The 16,888-nt window shown below is 47.3% G+C and overlaps 2 protein-coding genes across 2 annotated transcripts in view; one reads left to right on the forward strand and one right to left on the reverse strand.

Annotated features, from left to right (window-relative positions):
• Positions 1 to 101: 101 nt before the first annotated feature.
• Polr3h (RNA polymerase III subunit H) lies at positions 102 to 14,918 on the forward strand. The gene is made up of 7 exons (XM_077670695.1): positions 102 to 416; positions 485 to 581; positions 746 to 832; positions 2,995 to 3,058; positions 5,161 to 5,247; positions 9,106 to 9,211; positions 14,646 to 14,918. The coding sequence occupies exons 1-7, from the start codon at positions 306 to 308 to the stop codon at positions 14,694 to 14,696; spliced, it is 603 nt and encodes a 200-aa protein (XP_077526821.1). The 5' UTR covers positions 102 to 305; the 3' UTR covers positions 14,697 to 14,918.
• The window catches only part of LOC144138419 (F-box/LRR-repeat protein 16), a 29,475-nt gene continuing 27,297 nt past the window's right edge, over positions 14,711 to 16,888 (reverse strand). The window contains exon 3 of the mRNA XM_077670690.1: positions 14,711 to 15,294. Coding sequence (XP_077526816.1) covers positions 15,146 to 15,294 — 149 coding nt within the window. The 3' untranslated portion in view covers positions 14,711 to 15,145. The remainder of the gene's footprint in view (positions 15,295 to 16,888) is intronic.

Raw genomic sequence — 16,888 nt, forward strand, 5'->3', positions numbered from 1 at the left:
GTCGCTGGCAATAGGTTCTGAACCGCTTTTTGCCCGAGCCTTCGCTACCATTTATATTTACCTTGGCGTAACTAAGAATGACTGTAAAAACCACTATTCGCATCATCGTTTCACGTGCGAATACGTGCGGCGGGTGCTGCGCGTGCGGCGTGTTTACGGCGTGGTCAACGATTCCGAAGAAGACGACCACGCACGCCCGCCCTGGTCGCCTGCTGTCGGACGAGACCTTTCCCGATTGTACGTGAAGCACCCGCCTTTAAGAATCTCGTTCCGGATTGCGCAGAAAAGGCAGAACAGAGCACGAGATGTTCGTCATCAGTGAGATGTCCGACACCATCCGCATCCCTCCGTGGCAGTTTGGTCTAGACCCGAACGCCGCCGTCGTGGACCAGCTGAACAAGCGCTTGGCGAACAAGGCAAGACGTGACAGCTCTGGCTCCTTTTCGGCTTCTGTAATGCAATGCGCATACTTGCCGACATGCAGGTCGTGGTGAACGTGGGCTTGTGCATAGCGCTGTTCGACATCACCCGCATCGAAGACTCCAAGATCCTGCCCGGTGACGGATCCTTCCACACGACCGGTGAGCGGCATGTTAGGCAATCTTGTCGAGTGAACCTTCCTTTGCCGGACTACCACCACACTATTCCGTAGGCAACCGTAACTCGCAAAGTGTAACTAGAAAAATTGCATCACGTTCCCAGGACGAGAATGAATTGACAGTTTGATCGTGCTGCTATTTTACAGTCCAATTTCGCTACGTCGTGTTCCGGCCTTTCATGGACGAAGTCCTGGTTGGCAAAATCCGCAGCTCCAGCCAAGAGGGAGTCTTCGGTGAGCTCCTTTTGTCTGCCTCGTCCCTTTTGTTACAACAGCACGGGCTGACTCTGCAAGCTCAAGCAAAGCTTGTGGCCAGGGATGTGTGTGATTTGTGTTGGGACTTTAAATGCCCACTGACGGGCATCACTTCGCTGTTTGAAAGAGTGGGTCTGTGCCCAGGGAATCATGCTGTGAGCATGTCTGCTTGCTCGATTTTGTCCAGAGCGTGCAAAATATGCTTCTATGCATACTAACGTTTGTTGTCGTTCCTTGTCTCGTTTATTAACGCTGTTTTAAAGTCCGTTGGTGTGCACCAAATCGCCAAAATCACCGCCTTAACTAACTCAGCACGCCGAATTCTTGCGTAGGATACATAAAAACAAAAGTCTGGCCATAATTCACTGCATGATCGCAGCTCGAACCGGAAAGAACTGGGGAACCGACACTTTGCTCCTAACCCAGCTACCGGCAGTAGCGCCATTAAGAGTGAGCCAGACGGTTGATCTGAAATCGTGTAAAAAAGCCTGGGTAGGCCGTAGCTGGTTCTCTTCACTGAATGCCATGTCATCGCTTTTGAGGCATGCCTGCAATACATTTTATGTAGAAAAATTATGCTGTGCAGTCTACGCAAAGCACAACCATGGATTCCATGAACTGATCCTGCCTATTTTGTGCGAATTCAGGAGAACATTAGCCAACAAGCAAGTACAGTCTAGTACACTTATCACAATATCCAAGTGCCAAGGAAATCCCACCGTTATAGCCGTTAATTGTTATAAGCGGGTTGCGAAATAAAAAGACGGGACAGAGCTCAAAACATTTTATTGGCATGCAAGCAAGGTGGTACTGCTACTAATTTGCGGAAAAGACGCCACAGTCGGTCACCTTTGTTTGCCGCGTGTGAAGCTAGCGCAAATCTTTTCCAAGAGCATCTACAGGTGCTTCACCTAGCTGAGGTAAATGTCCTTGGCGCAAACAAAGTCCCTGAGGGACTATGTCACGCATTGGGCCTCCTACGAAGACACTACCTGAGTAGGCTGCGCAACCGCGTCATTTGAGTCGTCACTGTTGCACATTTGGTGCACAATATCACCGGATTCAATCGTTATATCCGACATCGTGCCACTGGAGCATGGTAATAAGCTGTTTATTTTACCATAGAAAGAATACAAAAGTTGACGGTGCCAGAGCTGTTCATCGTTATATCCGATGTATCGTTATAAGTGGACTCGACTGTAGTACTAACCTTCACGTTGCACCATGCTTGGATAACCTAACCAAGTGCCCCTGGTAGTGGTCAGTTTAGCAGAGAAATTCAGAGCCGCAGATTTGCCTAGCATTTCCCAGGCGCGACTGAACAATTAAAAGATTTTCCCACCCGCCGCGGTGGCTTAGTGGTTAAGGCATTGGGCTGCTTGAGCCGAATGATGCAGGTTCGATCCCAGCCGCAGCAACTGTTTTTTCTGATGGAGGCGAAGAGGGAAAAAACGCCTGCTTGTTGAGATTTCAGTTCACATTAAAGATCACCAAGTGGCCTACGTTTAAGAGACCCTGAAACACTTGCTGTAAACGCAAATTTCACTCTTTATTTCACGTCTGGAAGCACTGTGAAAGCTGTAGTTATGGCCAGCACACAGCGGCACGGTGTGATTTGCCGATCGCAGCAGATCAGCCTTCCGTTTCTGTCTTGCTTTTACGGCTTTCTTTTTAAAATGGCTATCAAATGCTTTCATTGCTGCGACTGAAGGAAAGCCGGCCAATAGCTGCTGTAATGACGTAATTTCGGCGGTCAGAGAACGTCGAAGTTGGGAAACAGAAAAAAACCTTCTGAGCAAATTTCTAAGTTACCTCACGGGCACGTGGCTGAAATACTTTGCAATCCCCTAATCTAACTGCTGGATGTGTAGGTTGACTACGTTCTGCAAGCGTTTAGGATTTCCAAATTGAAAAAAGTGTTGCAGGGTCCCTTTAACGTGTAGCCCCATCCTATGGTGCACTTCACAACCAAGGTGTACTTCGCCATGCTGAAAAGACATTTGCGGGCTTCGTCTGTGCCCTTCTTTGCACCCTCTTCGCTGCCCCCCACGTATGAAATACTCTCGATACCAGTAGTCTCAACCTGTGTTGTGATTCGGCTGTGGCCATCTGTGTTGACTTCCGGCCTTGTCTGTGTGCAGTGTCCATGGGCTTCTTCGACGACATCCTCATCACCCCTGATGGTCTGCAACACCCATCTCGCTTGTATCCTGTCCACTGTGCATCAAAGCCGCCCTGGTGGCTGTTTTTTGTGAAGGCAGGCCTTGCAGGAAAGGAGATTAGTCAGTCCTGTGAACCTTATCTTGGATGAGCTTTGACCGAGATAGGGATTTGAGTCACCAATGAGTTCTTAAACTTACTTTTCAAAGCGAAAGCTTTCTTAGTAAAACTGATGGCGTCCTCTCAAGAAAACTAATGCATGTCCCCTTAGACCAGTTGGTAGACCAAAAAGTACTGATAAGATCTCTGGACACTGGGTGCATGCGTAAAACCGGGCTTCTATTGTGCCAAAACGGTTACTTGAAAATTGCAAAGAAGGGACGGTTCTAGGTAAAACAATATACGCATCGATCACAAAGGAGACTGAGTACAGTAGTACACCTTTATCTCATAAACCACATATCGGTATACACTTTGATCGTTCGTAGATGCGTTTACTTGGTGCGTGAAAAATCATCGCATTGGTTTGTTCTTCGTTTGCGATTTGGGATTTTGAATGTTTGGCGATCTATTGGATGCACTTTTAGCGAATGTTTTCAGGCACTTTTGATGCAGTTTTGGTGTGAGAGAGCTTTCGCACTTCTAAACTTTAAAAAAGGGACGGTCAAGCTTTTTTTTTTTTTCACTGTGTAAATAAGTGTAGCCAGTTATGGGCTTTTTTTTCACTGGCAGTGCACATGTAAGCAGAGAGCTGTTGAGTTTTTCTTTTATAAGGGTTTATAAAAATGTGTTGACAAACACAGAGAACGGGTTGGTATGGATGCCTGAAGAAAATCAAGAATTGGGTGGCCCTTGGGTGGCCCTGTAGCTTGTATACTGCATGAATTAGGTTCATCGTGGTGGTGTGCTACTTGAAGGCCTTTGATTTTGAGCAATGTTTTGGTTGTGCATGTTCTTATGACATTCAGCGTCTCCAAAATGTTTTGTGTTGGACGCGTACGCGGGCAAGAAAAAACGAATACTGTTTCCTGACATTGGTGCAGTAACGTGGGCTTGATAGGTGTGTGAGTCATTTTCAAGCATTGACAATGCTTGTGCTCACTGCTAGGCGTGACCTACGCCACATGTCACCGCTTCTGTAATGGACGCCGACGGTGTAGCGTGCAGCCGTTGGGCTGTGTGACAATATGTGTCCGTGTTTATTTTCTTTTTTTGCACCTGCTTAATCAAGACTAGTTGCTGTCAGTCATAGACATCGGGGACTAGTTGTAGCATGAAGGAAAAAAATCAAAGGAACCAGCATGACGTAAAAATGGCTAGCTGCAACTCCTGTAAAAGCATTTTCAGCATTAACCTGTATTGCCACTTGTAGTACATTTTGTGCACATTTGGGCCTTTGCACAACCTTCTTGGTGTGCTGCGCAGAGAAACGATAAAAGAATGAAAAAAAAAAGGCAGCATCTTCATTCTGTGGATAATGGCGAGGGTGCGGAGTACGGGGACTCGAAGTGACATCCAAGTTGCGACTCGACCGTCATTCGATTTGAGCCACGATCGTCATTCGATTTTAGCCGTGAGTTGCACCTTGATTATTCCCTAAATGAAACTGCAACTCATGGCTCAAATCGAATTTCGCTTGATGGTGGTGTGCGCACGGATGGACGCAGACAGACATTGGGAGGTCCTAAGGTACTCCGCACTATTACAGACGAGGGAGTAAGCCGTTTGACTCTCTGGTACTAACTCACGGCCGTAGCCTGATGGGTAAGACGACTGACACTAACTCTGTCTGGTCTACCAGAGAGGCTCGAATCCTACCGGTGCCTTTGTGATTTTTCGAAATTGTAAATGCTATGTGAACGGACGTGGACGTACATTGTGCGGTCCTAAGGTACTGTGCACCTAAAAAAAGATGCGAGTGCTTTGCAGTATAGCTGACTTCTCGCTCCGAAAAAAAAAAGAGTCGTCAGGATTGAGATTTCCATGAATGAGATTGAGATTTCTTTCATGAATGATGCGAAGGCTTTGTAGAAGAATGAGTGATGTGCACACCCTTAAGGGTTTGTCAGCCACACCTGGCGAGTGCCATTCGCCCATGGTGACTGAGTCCCACTGAGACTGAGAACAAACCTTGACAAGGTGGCCAGCGACGAAGCTGAGCAGCTGTGGGTGTGGCAGTACGAGTGCGAGGGCGGAAAGCATGACATGTTCATGGACCTCGGTGAGCAGATCCGGTGAGTGGGAGTCCGATTTCCAAAGTGTTCTCGAAAGGGGGACACGTTTGAAGGACACACAACAAACCAAAATTGGACAGGGTGCTGAATCTCTCTGTGCAGGCGTGCACTCAAAATGCGGGTCTGATGACGAGGGATTACTGCGTTGCTCGTAAGGGTGGAATTACCCACAAGTGGTACAGCGCGTACAGTCTTGGTGAAAAGTTTCTGGGCCGTATTAGAAGTTAGTAGGCCACAAACAATTGAAAACACGAGCTTACCTCTCGGGTGAGACTGTAACGTTTTTATGCCTAAAAGGGGGCACAGGCACTTTTCTTATGGTCATAAAATAATTCAGTCACACTTGTAGCTTTTGTGTTCAATTCTTTGTGGCCATGGAAACTTTTGCTGTGGTCTATGAAATTATGGCTAAGACTGCACATATTTATTCATAAACTTCTTTAGTTGGCAGATCTGGTGACTCAATTTACAGGAGCATGTTTTTTTTTTTTTTTGCATAATCTAGGGAAATAATGAATTGGGACTCGGGGCCACACATAAGTTGCTCGTCGTCAAGTTACAGTCTATTGCCAACACGCTTTCAGGGCTTATCGTGACTTTCAGAGCGAATGCTCTATTACTCTGGGTACAAGCCCAGAAGATGGCTTGTTCCTCATAGCGTCAGTCTGACCTTGAAGCTCAGCCAAGGTCATGCCAGTGCCTTGTGTGGTTGTGGAGTGAAAGCATCTGATCAGTCATTAATGTCACGAAAAGGGGTGTGGAGAGGGAGCTGTGTGAAAGAGTAAGAATGTTTAACCATCGGAAAATGACCCAAGGAGGCGCTGGCTTCATCCAAGATGAACTCATTTACAGCTGGCACGAGTGGCAAGGAACCATTCCGAAGGCCCATTTCAAACGCAAAAGTTTAATGAGCTATAAAATTGGTTCCAAGCAATGCACCAAAAAACTGCTTTTTATATTGCATTCAGCAGGGATCATAGTATTAGAAAATATGAAGACTGCAGTTTTACAGCCAATACCTGTTGAACACGTGCTTGAAAAATGACATTAAGTGCTTAATGCCTAGAGTTTTAATGCCATTAATTCGCTGCTACACGCAAAAATCTAACTACGTTTGCTCTAATTTCATTTCTGGTTTAAAGGAGCCATGAAGAGAAAGCACAAGTTTGGTTCATTCAAAAGATTGCCTCGTTAGAATCATGCTGACACCACTTTTAACGTAAACTTCGCTCAAATAAGCTATATAATTAGGAAAAAAGGGAATGGCCAAGTGACCCACTAGCTCGTTTCCCGCAACAGAACCTAGGATGTCATACCAGACAGCTCTGCGATTGGGAGAGGCCAGCAAACGCAAATTAGGCAGGGCTTATAAGCTTGCCGAATGAGCTATTTTTGGTTAAATTTACGGCACATTCTTTTTATATCAGTAAGAATGGTGGGACAAACAGTGGAAGTTACGAAAGTACGCGTAAACATAGAAGTACCGATGCGTACTGCTGTTGGTACTGCGCGCACTATGCTTGGTTTACATGCGCAGCACTGCGGGGCTTTGGGACTGTCTCGGACGACACTGGCCCGTTGACGCAAGCAACAGTGTCTTAAGTGACCATATTTGTCGAGCAATCACCATGTTTTACGAAACGATTTTTTTCTCCATGAACAAAAAAAAAGCCAGGTTTAAATACGGTCACAAACAAACCAAAGGCAGAAAACGGCTTGCCGTGATGTAGTGGCGCCATCTAGGTTGACTAACAGTAAACAAGCCCCCGCTCCACACCAAGTTTAGTGGAAAGACCTGTTCTTATGATGTCATTGCAAACGTCGTTCAAACAAACGTTTGGCACGAGAATCAAAATTTTAGCTTAAATTGATTAATTCCGCAGTGAATAAAACATCGTTTGCTTCCGGACAAGCGCTGAGGGCACTATAGAACACCAAATCTTTTGAATAAAACTAAGTTGTATTTTGTCTTCATGGCCCCTTTAATGAAGGAGTTCCACACAACTCATTCGCCTCACTCGAATACGATGAGCACCAAATGAAACCAATGAAACTGTCAGCACCAGTGTTGACACGGAAACGCAGCTGAACTTCGAAATAAGCCGATTTTTTATGCACTCTTGGTGTCGAAGTTCTGAAGAAAACGAAGTTCACTAAAACAGCGGCAAAAGGCAGAATGTCATGTTACTCATCGTTTTGAATTTTTCGGATTTGGCTACCACTGGCAGGCGACGGCATCTGCTGGAGCCACTTTTAGAAACTGCTAACACCATTTTTTTAAAAACCACTATTTCTTATAACATTTTCTTTCACAGAAAACATTTTTAATCCTTGTAAGACATCTCTACGTTAAAAACTTCTAAAATATGAATGCATTTCTCTTTTTGGTCATTATCACCATCATTCCTAACACATTTAATGCCTTTGCATTTTCGCGTGTAGCACGGCCCACCCAAATAATGTAATTCTTTATCTTGAGGACTTAGAAACTTAACCCTTTAAGGGTCACGGCCGTACATGTACGGCATCGGCAAACACTTTCAAAATGGTCAATGACGTACCTGTCGGCATTGCTTGCATCTTTAAAAAGCGCACCTTTTTCGCCAGCTTCTCTTGCTTGGCATGTGCTGCCACACTTCGGAAATACGTCAAATTTTTTTCTTGCGCTGATGGCTCTTCTTTTTATTTTTTTATGGTTTACTTCAGCGGCGCGCCGGCTATCGTTTGCGCATCCGCTAACGAGGGGGCGCGCTGAGTATCGCCCACCGGGCGCCAGGGCGCCTCTCACTTCTTGCGCCTGCCACAGACCAAGGTCACCTGCGAAACTGATGAGGCTCTTTTCTGTATTTTATGAGCGGTGCGCCATCTATCACTCCCGCATCCGTCCGCGCGCGCGCAGTGGCTGGTTTCGGTATCGTTCTCCGGGCGCTTCCCATTTTTTGCGCCTGCGAAACTGATGTCTATCTGATTTTGAATCACTCAAAAGGTGCCGGCTTGTTACTTTCTCGTTTTTATTAAGAATTTTTCTTGTGTTGCTCATGAATAAACCCCATATATGTAACAACACAAACAATTTTTTTGTCACTTTATGGTCACCCTAAAATAATTGCGGTAATTTTTTGTCGAAATAAATTCATCCAAAGGATTTAAATCAGCAATAAAAAAATCGACCCTGGGGGGTCGCATTTGGCGAAAAAGTTCGACCCTCAAAGGGTTAATGTCATTTTTGGCATGCGTGTGGCATAAGTATGACATTGTCTGTTGTTCCTGCAGAAATGAATAATTATCTCTAATTATCTTGGTTACTAATTCACTAGCTCAAAAAATAACGGCATGTTTGAAATCAGTGGGGGAAAAGCAGCAAGACTGACAAGCTTCACAGAGTATTTAAAAATGAAAAGAATGTTTTTAAGACACATGTACCCCCTTAACTGCGTTGAACCTCGCAAAAGATTTCGTTGTTTCGTGGGTTGAACCCGCCGCGGTGGCTCAGTGGCTAAGGCGTTGCGCTGCTGAGTACGAGGTCGCGGGTTCGATTCCCGGCCGCGGCAGCCGCTTTTCTGATGGAGGCGAAAAGCAAAAACGCCCGTGTGTACGAGAGTTCGGCGCACGTTAAAGATCCCCAGGTGGTCAAAATTAATCCGGAGCCCTCCACTACGGCGCGCCTCATCGCCTTCGTTGCGTCGGCGTGGTAAACCCCACAATCATCATCATGTTTCGTGGGTTGAAGAGTAATGTAAACCTCTAAACCTAATGTAAACCAATGTAAACCTCTGTAAGCTGGCCTTGCTGCCTTTAGAGGCCCCGTGGCTGTGGTGGTGGTGTGTGTTATGTAGAGGACGTGCGTTGCCTGTGCAGGTTCAGAGTGGTGGGCGAGACGTTTGTGGACACCACGCCCGCTGGGCCGGAGACGGCCGCCGAAGCACCGGAAACCGAGGAGCGGCGCGCGCCTTACTCACTGACGGTTAGTGGCAATGCCTAGTTGGGCACGCTCGATCACGGGTACACTCCCTCAAACTCCCTCGTGTTCGAACACACGAGTGGTACGCTGCGCGAGTACAGTCAGTTGGGATAGCTCGTGAGCACAAAAGTCAGTAGTGAGTATGTACCCGGTCATAGGTACATTCAGGGAGCATGAAAGCAAGGTACAATTTTGGTTCATTTAAAGGACTCCTTTGTCATGACAATAGTGATACCAATGCTATCACAAACTTCGAACAGATAATCAAGATATCAGAGAAAGCATACAAAGCAGTGGAAACTCACCAGAGCCTTTCCAGCGACTTCTCTACGACGTCGCAGAACCTTGTTTGTGCGATTGGTAGCCGCCAACGTAAGACGCCACCGAGAAATGTGACCCAGCGAAGGTAGTGGGGAGTGTTCGGTCACATTGCTTGAATGCTAACGCTTGTTAACACGCTGATAACTGGGTGGTGCTGGCCCATATGGCGTCACTCATGGTCATATGACGTCACTGCAGTGCGGACTTTGAAATTTGTTTGATATTTCAGACGTCTTTTCTGTTAAAAAAAATGTCTTTTGCAGCTGGAATGGAGCTGACTGAGTTACCAAGGTCTCGATCGTTCAAATTGGATTTTGTTTTTGTGGCCCCACGTTCATAGCAAGTTCATACCGTATTTACACGATTGTAGGTCGACCCTTTTTTTCAAATTTGACAATCCAATGTTGGGGGGGTCGACTCAGAATCGAAGTCGAACCGTCTACCGCTAGTAACGGCAAGAGAAACGAGAAATCGGAGGTGCTATGACGTGGGGGCAGCTTTGCACCCTCGTTCCGATGGTTATGGTCTAAAGTGTGAACTTCATGGGGCGTTTTCTGCTTGCGAAAATCCGCGGCGCTCATGCTGGCGCGAATACCACCTGCATGCTGTGCACTACACGATCGGTGGCGGCAACATGGCGGCGTCACCAGCCGCGAAGAGGTGCGCGTAGCTCCGGCGACCACTTCTAACCGCTCTTTAAGACATCACTGAAGGCACAAACGAAGACGTTTGTGCAGGAAAGGAGCTGATAATGTGGTCGAAAACGACAGTATAAAGCATTATCCACGCCGCTAGTGAAAGCGCCAAGCAAATATCCGCCAGCGTGGTAAGCCTAAACACCTCCGGCGGCGCCAGCCGACTCGCGCCTCCCCATCCTGGCAAGTCGTCAGGCTGCTCCCACTGCCGCGCTCGTCCCGCGTCATACCGAGGTAGAACTGAAGCTGCCGCGCGCGCGGAATAGTCGACACGGCAGGGCCGTAGCCAGAATTTTTTTTTCGGAGGGGGTTATGGGTTTTGGAAAGGGGGTAGTTTTGCTGAAAGCAACAGTAAGTATTGCGTATGCGCTTCCTGGAGAAGATTTCGGGAGGGGTTGGAACCCCCAAACCCCCCCTCTGGCTACGGCCCTGTGACACGGGCATGAAAAAGTCGCCCGCGCAACGCCGACGTGCACGGGAAAAAACGCGCCAAGAAGCGTTTTTCGTCTCTAATAAACAAAATGAGAATTACGAATCCCCTTATTCAATGCGAGGCGCTAACGTAGCCCAAATCATATCACATTGTTCAGTACACTTGTGAACAGGATGGTAGGAGGTTAGTCGCTCAAAAGGAAATCTCGCGCGCCCGCTTCCGTCAGCCACCATGTTGTTTTGTTTTGGTATCGCGCGGCAGTAGCCGCTGCCGGTTGCTTCGATGGTTGTCATCTTGCAGTGAATGTGTTGTTCCCACTCAAACCACAACGCATGGTTATTCCGGGTGCTTATACAAAAGCTTTCCGTTCTTTAACATCTACCGCGCATACTGCGTGTGCACGGCTCTTGTGGGAGCATCCGATCATTGATGGTAGAGCCGCCGTGTTGACGGAAGAGCTTCTCTTTGTGATACAATTTTCTAGGCGGCGCTCGCATTTTTTTTTTTTTTTTTGAGAGATGCAATTTTTGGGGGTCGACCTACATTCGAGTCGACTTACAATCGTGTAAATACGGTACTAACCGAGTTCATACCAAGTTCTACCACCAGGTTCATAGTAACAGGTAACAGGTGTGCACATCCACTTACACTCGTGTGTAAGCACAGACTCTCTTTCTCTTGGGGGTGCTTTCACTTTTGCACAGTCATCCCTGGTAGCAGTGATTGGACTGAAGAGTCAATGGCGTCCCTTTTTTTTTAAAATTTGCTACTAGTGCGATGGCTTCTAATCGTGTGCTTTTTGCAGGATTGCGTAATGCATTTGCTCTGTAAGCAGTCAGCTAGTCTCTGATAGGGAGTCAATTCTGAACCTTTTTGCAGCCCTTGTAAAGTTGTTCGTACAGGTTTGTATACTTTGAGAGCTGCTGACATTGGCTGACAGGTAACGCATGCAACCGCTGGCCACACTTTGAAACCATTCATAATTAGTCGGGAGCACTGCTTTCGTACTGTCCTCAATTTGTATTCATTTAGTTCATCGCCTGGCTATATTGCTATGGCATTGTGAATGCTGCACACAAATAATGACCTATACACAAACCCTTCTTTGATTACACATTGTGTCGAAGTTTGTTTCAAACGCACTTGACGCCAACAGTGGCACATAGGCCGAGCAAGAATGACAGGTTATGCATCGTTCGCTTAATTTTTTTAACGGCAAAGCTGTTCAGCAAATCGTAATTTTTTGTGTCCGGAGTTGAAAATACCGCGAAATTGCCGAGCGCGCGCATGTGAGCCCATGCCTTGCAGCAACTGCCCGGCAGTTTACAAAACCAATAAAATGCCGAGCGCTCGAGTGTGCACCCCTCGCAAGCCAAGCATACCCACCTAGGGAGATTGGACAAGATTAGCATTGCCCAAAAAAAGTGCTCACTATATTTATGCCAACACTTGCTCGGAACGAGAAAGATTCACCGTAATCGTTCAACGTAATCATGGCAACACTTTCTCAGAACAATAAAGACACGTTATAGTGTATGCCCGAAGCTATGCCCGAAGCTATCGCCCTCCAAGGCCATGTCAAATAATTATCACTTCCAAAAACATGAAAGAAGCTCACACTTACAGTAACAATGATAGAGTAAAGGTCGTTGCGGCCACGAAGAAGCAAATCCGCTGCAATCATGAATTAAACCTTCATGATAGTCGTGAAGGTTGCGTACAGCTTCACAACCTTTAACCCTCACACGTTAGTGTAAGCTTCCCTTTTTTTCTTACGCCAGGGGTGGAATTCCGGGTGTCGTTTATATCAAAAGCATCTGTTTTGGGTGTCAGGAGCAGTTGCAAGGCTGGGACAATACAAACGTTGGAAGATGGCATAGCTGTAGAAGTGGACTCTGTTGGAACAGACAGAAATTGGGTAGTATTTCACCCCCAACACAGTGAACGCAATGATCTAGAATGGAAACTTATAGTGGTGAGAAGTCTGGGTATGCCGCTGGCTGTACATTGCTGAATACGCCAGCTCTCATCCAATCACTGAGAACTCCAGATAATGCTGTTTTTTGCCAGCCGACTCTTGCCGTTTGCACTCCAGTCCGTGGTGAGTGGAGTATCTGTCAGGAAAATTTCAGCCTTATTTTTCTCTATGTTAAGCCTACTAACTAGGGTCCAGTAAAGATTGTAGTAGTTCGTTTCCCCAAAGTTTGGTGTCGATCAGGAACCCAATCGCCTGGGCTCCGGTTGATTTGGCAGGAGGCTGGCACAGCAGTGGTGTTAAAGTTCTTGGAGACGGCGGTCGAATTGACGAACTCAAGGCGTTGGGGTTGAATAAATGAAACGAAGAGTTTATATACAGCTATTTACAGTAGGAAAACTGGGTACATGAGTAATAAAGGTAAAAACTTCAAACTTCAGCTAGACGCTAGCTCCGAGTGCGCACAAATCAATCGAGCTCCTCAACTTCGTCTAACTCTCCTACCCTCGGAGCGTACACAAACCGCTCGAGAAACGACGGCCGAGACTCTGTCTCGCCACAAGATCTGTCTAGTTGCCCGGTACGGCGCTGTACCTTAAACCTCCGATGCGATCTTAACCTGTAACCTAGGGGGCTCGCAAATCCCAACCTAGCTTTAACGGTCGAGACTCCTTGTCCCGCCGGGAACTGCCCAGCTCAGCGCTCAGACGAGAACGATTTCTAACGGCCATGTTCGGCCTTATAACACCTCGAGATCACACTCTCTCGGGAGTGCCCAAATTCACGTAGACAGCTGTCACTCAGCACGCTACGGAATATTCAATGAGGCGCCGCCATCTTTGGGTCAACGGCACGCTCGCGAACGAGCAGGTGCGCGCAACTCCGCGGGGTAAGAGCGAAAGGCGGCGACAGTGCACTGTGCCGCCCGGGGCGCGTTAACAATGGTGTCTCGCGCGGCGCGCGCTTCGATGCCGGTAATTCCACCACCTCCGCGCGTCACCCAGACGGTTCCCGGAATCCGGCGGCGCCGTCTGCTTTCTCAATGGGGGATCATCCCCGTGGCATTCGGTGGGCCAGACAATCCGTCTCCCGTGCGCGTCGTGACGAATTGGCGACGGCTGCGGCGTAGAGTCCCCAGTGCTGGGCCCCCAGACAGAGTGGCGGGTTCTCACGTGCAGCCCGGGTGCCTGGCCGCTGATTTCATAAGTGGACCTTACAGGTCCTTAGCTAGAAGTGCTGTCAGGATTGATAGCCAACTAAAGCCTGCACATTTATCGCTGGTTTAGTTTACTAGGTACTCGCTTTTGTGGGTTTTTTGCCACTGCATATGCATACCTTCGTGCGTGTGTGCACTGACCACACTGATATGATGTAATAATCCTCTTAACCAATCGTAACATTTCAGGCTCAGATGTGCAGTCTGCTACCAATTAACTACGTTGCCTCTTTACCTGTCTTCATTTACCCTTTAATGCCCAAAACTTTATTATTTTGCCTAAGCGTGTGAGAAGTTTTTCATGGTTTAAAAGGACTACTGACATCACAAATATGAAGCCAGAAAAAAATTTGTTTCATCAGGACGGACGCACTGGGAAACACTGGGCACTGGCTGGCCATTTATCCCTTGAACAAGAGAGCTACCTCGGTCAGCGTGGTTTGTGGTTCAGGTGACGAGAATAACGTTGAGTTTGTATTGCCATGATTTGTAATAACGAAATTTCACAATTTCGGTTACCTGTCACTAGTCTATTGAGCCACCTGGGCTCGATGTGAGTTGACACGCGTAAACAATATTTTCTTTAGCACGTGAAGAACGTGCTGCCCTCTCTTTTTAATTTTTGTAGTTGCGGGATCCTTCGTCTGTCGATAGATGGTGTTAAACGTTGAAAAAACCACGAAGTGCGAGAAACAAAAATATTGAGCTGTTGCTCCTGAGAAACACTGGGCATCAAAGGGTTAATCCTTCGGGACTGCGTTTCGAAGTTAAAGACAGTCGTGTGCTCCCACTCGCAGGGCTCCATCAGCGAGTCTGGCCTGGGCCTGCTCAAGTGGTGGACGGATTGAAGGAGGACCGGCGGTGCATCAGAGTACTTTTTTTATTCTCTCACAAGGGGAAGACTTGCTTGCTGGACTATTTCTGTGCAAGGAGCAAAGACAACAAGGCATCTTCTTCTATGTACATACACACACGTGCGCGACGGGCTGGCTCTCTGCCCACCAGTGCACCCAACCACCCATCTTCAATAAACGGACATCCGCTGGCACGGTGGCGGTGGCGACCACCCGCTGCTGCCCTTTGGTGTTGTCGCTGCAGCCTCGGGCTGTGCCGCTGTTTGTGAGCAACCGACTCCGACGGTTTGTGGCCATGCTGCCAGACGGGCAGACAACCGCTATGCTCGGAGTGAGCGGCGGTTGGCGACCGTGCGTGACGCTCGACACGGCGACGAGGTTCACAACCGTGGCCGCGCTCTCCCTCTTGTTATTGCTGGTGAGCGGGGGCGGGCGGGGGGGAGTCAGTCGACGACGAGGCAGTGGGGAAGCTGTTCACGGAGGAAAGCGAGCAGTTCGGTCGTGGCGCCAGGGCAGTTGGTCAGCTCGAGCTCTTGTAGCTGCCGGAGTTGTGCCAGCCCGGACAGGCCGCGCGCCGTCACCTGCGGGCAGCCTGCGTAGAGATAAATGGGACACTCCATCACGAGCACTTGGTTGTCACGTGTGACGTGTTATTTCTTTTTTTTTTCCTGTTTGTGCTAATGTGACGTCACAAGTGCTTGGTCGTCGTATGTGATGTGTTCTTTTTTGTGCTCTTTGTGATGTGTGTTCTTTTTTGTGTGTTCGTGTTAGTGTGACATCACAAGCACTTGGTCATCATGTGTGTTTTTTGTTGCGCTGTTTGTGCTAGTGTGACGTCACAAAGATGAGTTGTCATGCGTGACGTGTTGTTTCTCTGCGTAGAGATGGATGGGACACCTCGTCACGAGCATTTGGTCGCCACGTGACGTTTCTTTTCGTTTAAACTAATTTGACGTCACAAGTGCTTGGTCATCATGTGTGATGTGTGTTCTTTTTTGTGCGCTTGTGCTAGCGTGATGTCACAAGCACTTGGTCGGCATGTGTGATGTGTTTTCTTTGTTGCGCTGTTTGTGCTAGTAAGACGTCACAAAGATTGGTTGTCGCATGTGACGTGTTCTTTCTCTTTTTACGTTATGTTTGTGCTAATGTGACGCAACACGCGCTCAGTCATCACACATGGCAATCCTTTTTTTGCATTGTGTTTCTGCTGGTGAAAAGCTTGGTGATGAGGGTCGGAGGAATTGTGCTTCAGTTCGTTGGAAAGGATCAGATGTGTTTTTGCTCGTGTGTGTGAACTAATCTGCAGCGTAGCAGCAGATGGAAAAGCTCGTGCCTCATGTGTTAGAACAAGAGTTTGCTTGGCTCGTCAGTAGGACTAATAGCAATTCCAAGAATCTTTATGCTAGGATCTCACGGTTGGTACTTTACATTTGCGAAGAGAATTTACAGAGTGGAGTTCAATTGTGGTGCGTGATTTTGTAATGTTGGCATTTACGGAAAGTTTTCGCAATGTGATGTAAGCTTCACAAAGGTGCTTCAAGTGAAAATGCTTTTCCTTCGAAAGCTTTATAGCCACGCGAGACAGGAGAGCAACATTTCATCGCGATAAAACTTCTTCCATAAATTTTTGCTGATAAACTTTGGCCCGACTGCAAATTAATAAAATATGCAATGTTGTTACAACCTATAGCAATTGTGCAAAAAGTGCAGGAGCACGTATCTCCCAAAACATGTGAGAAAAGGTGTCGTGACGCTTTCAGAGCTGTACAGATTTCCTATTGGTTCATCCGTGCCACTAATTCAAAGTCGAGTGCTTACAAAATTTTGCAAGTCCGGACGACATGGGGAAATGAAAAATGGTGTGTCAAGTTTAGGTCAACACATGGTCCTACACTAGGTACAAGGCACTTAAATACAGAATCTTGAATATCAGCCTCGTGCAGTGATACAAATGGTGTGGTGCTAAATGATTCCAGCTAATTTAATCTTTCCAGCCGTGAACATGTTCACGTGGTTTGGAAGTTGATCAAAACATGGCAAGAGCGACGAGATCATGACAAAAATGGAAAAGAGGAGTCAATATGTCTGTTGCACAGCTTGTCCAAGTTTGTTTGTCCCCCTTTCACCGGCCCTTGGTGTTGCATGTTTGGTTTTTCATTGCAGCTGTGATGTCGTATGGAAAAACC

Source organism: Haemaphysalis longicornis, unplaced genomic scaffold, assembly GCF_048455015.1.
Source record: "Haemaphysalis longicornis isolate Haplotype H1 unplaced genomic scaffold, Haemaphysalis longicornis Haplotype H1 scaffold_5, whole genome shotgun sequence".
Classification (NCBI taxonomy): domain Eukaryota; kingdom Metazoa; phylum Arthropoda; class Arachnida; order Ixodida; family Ixodidae; genus Haemaphysalis; species Haemaphysalis longicornis.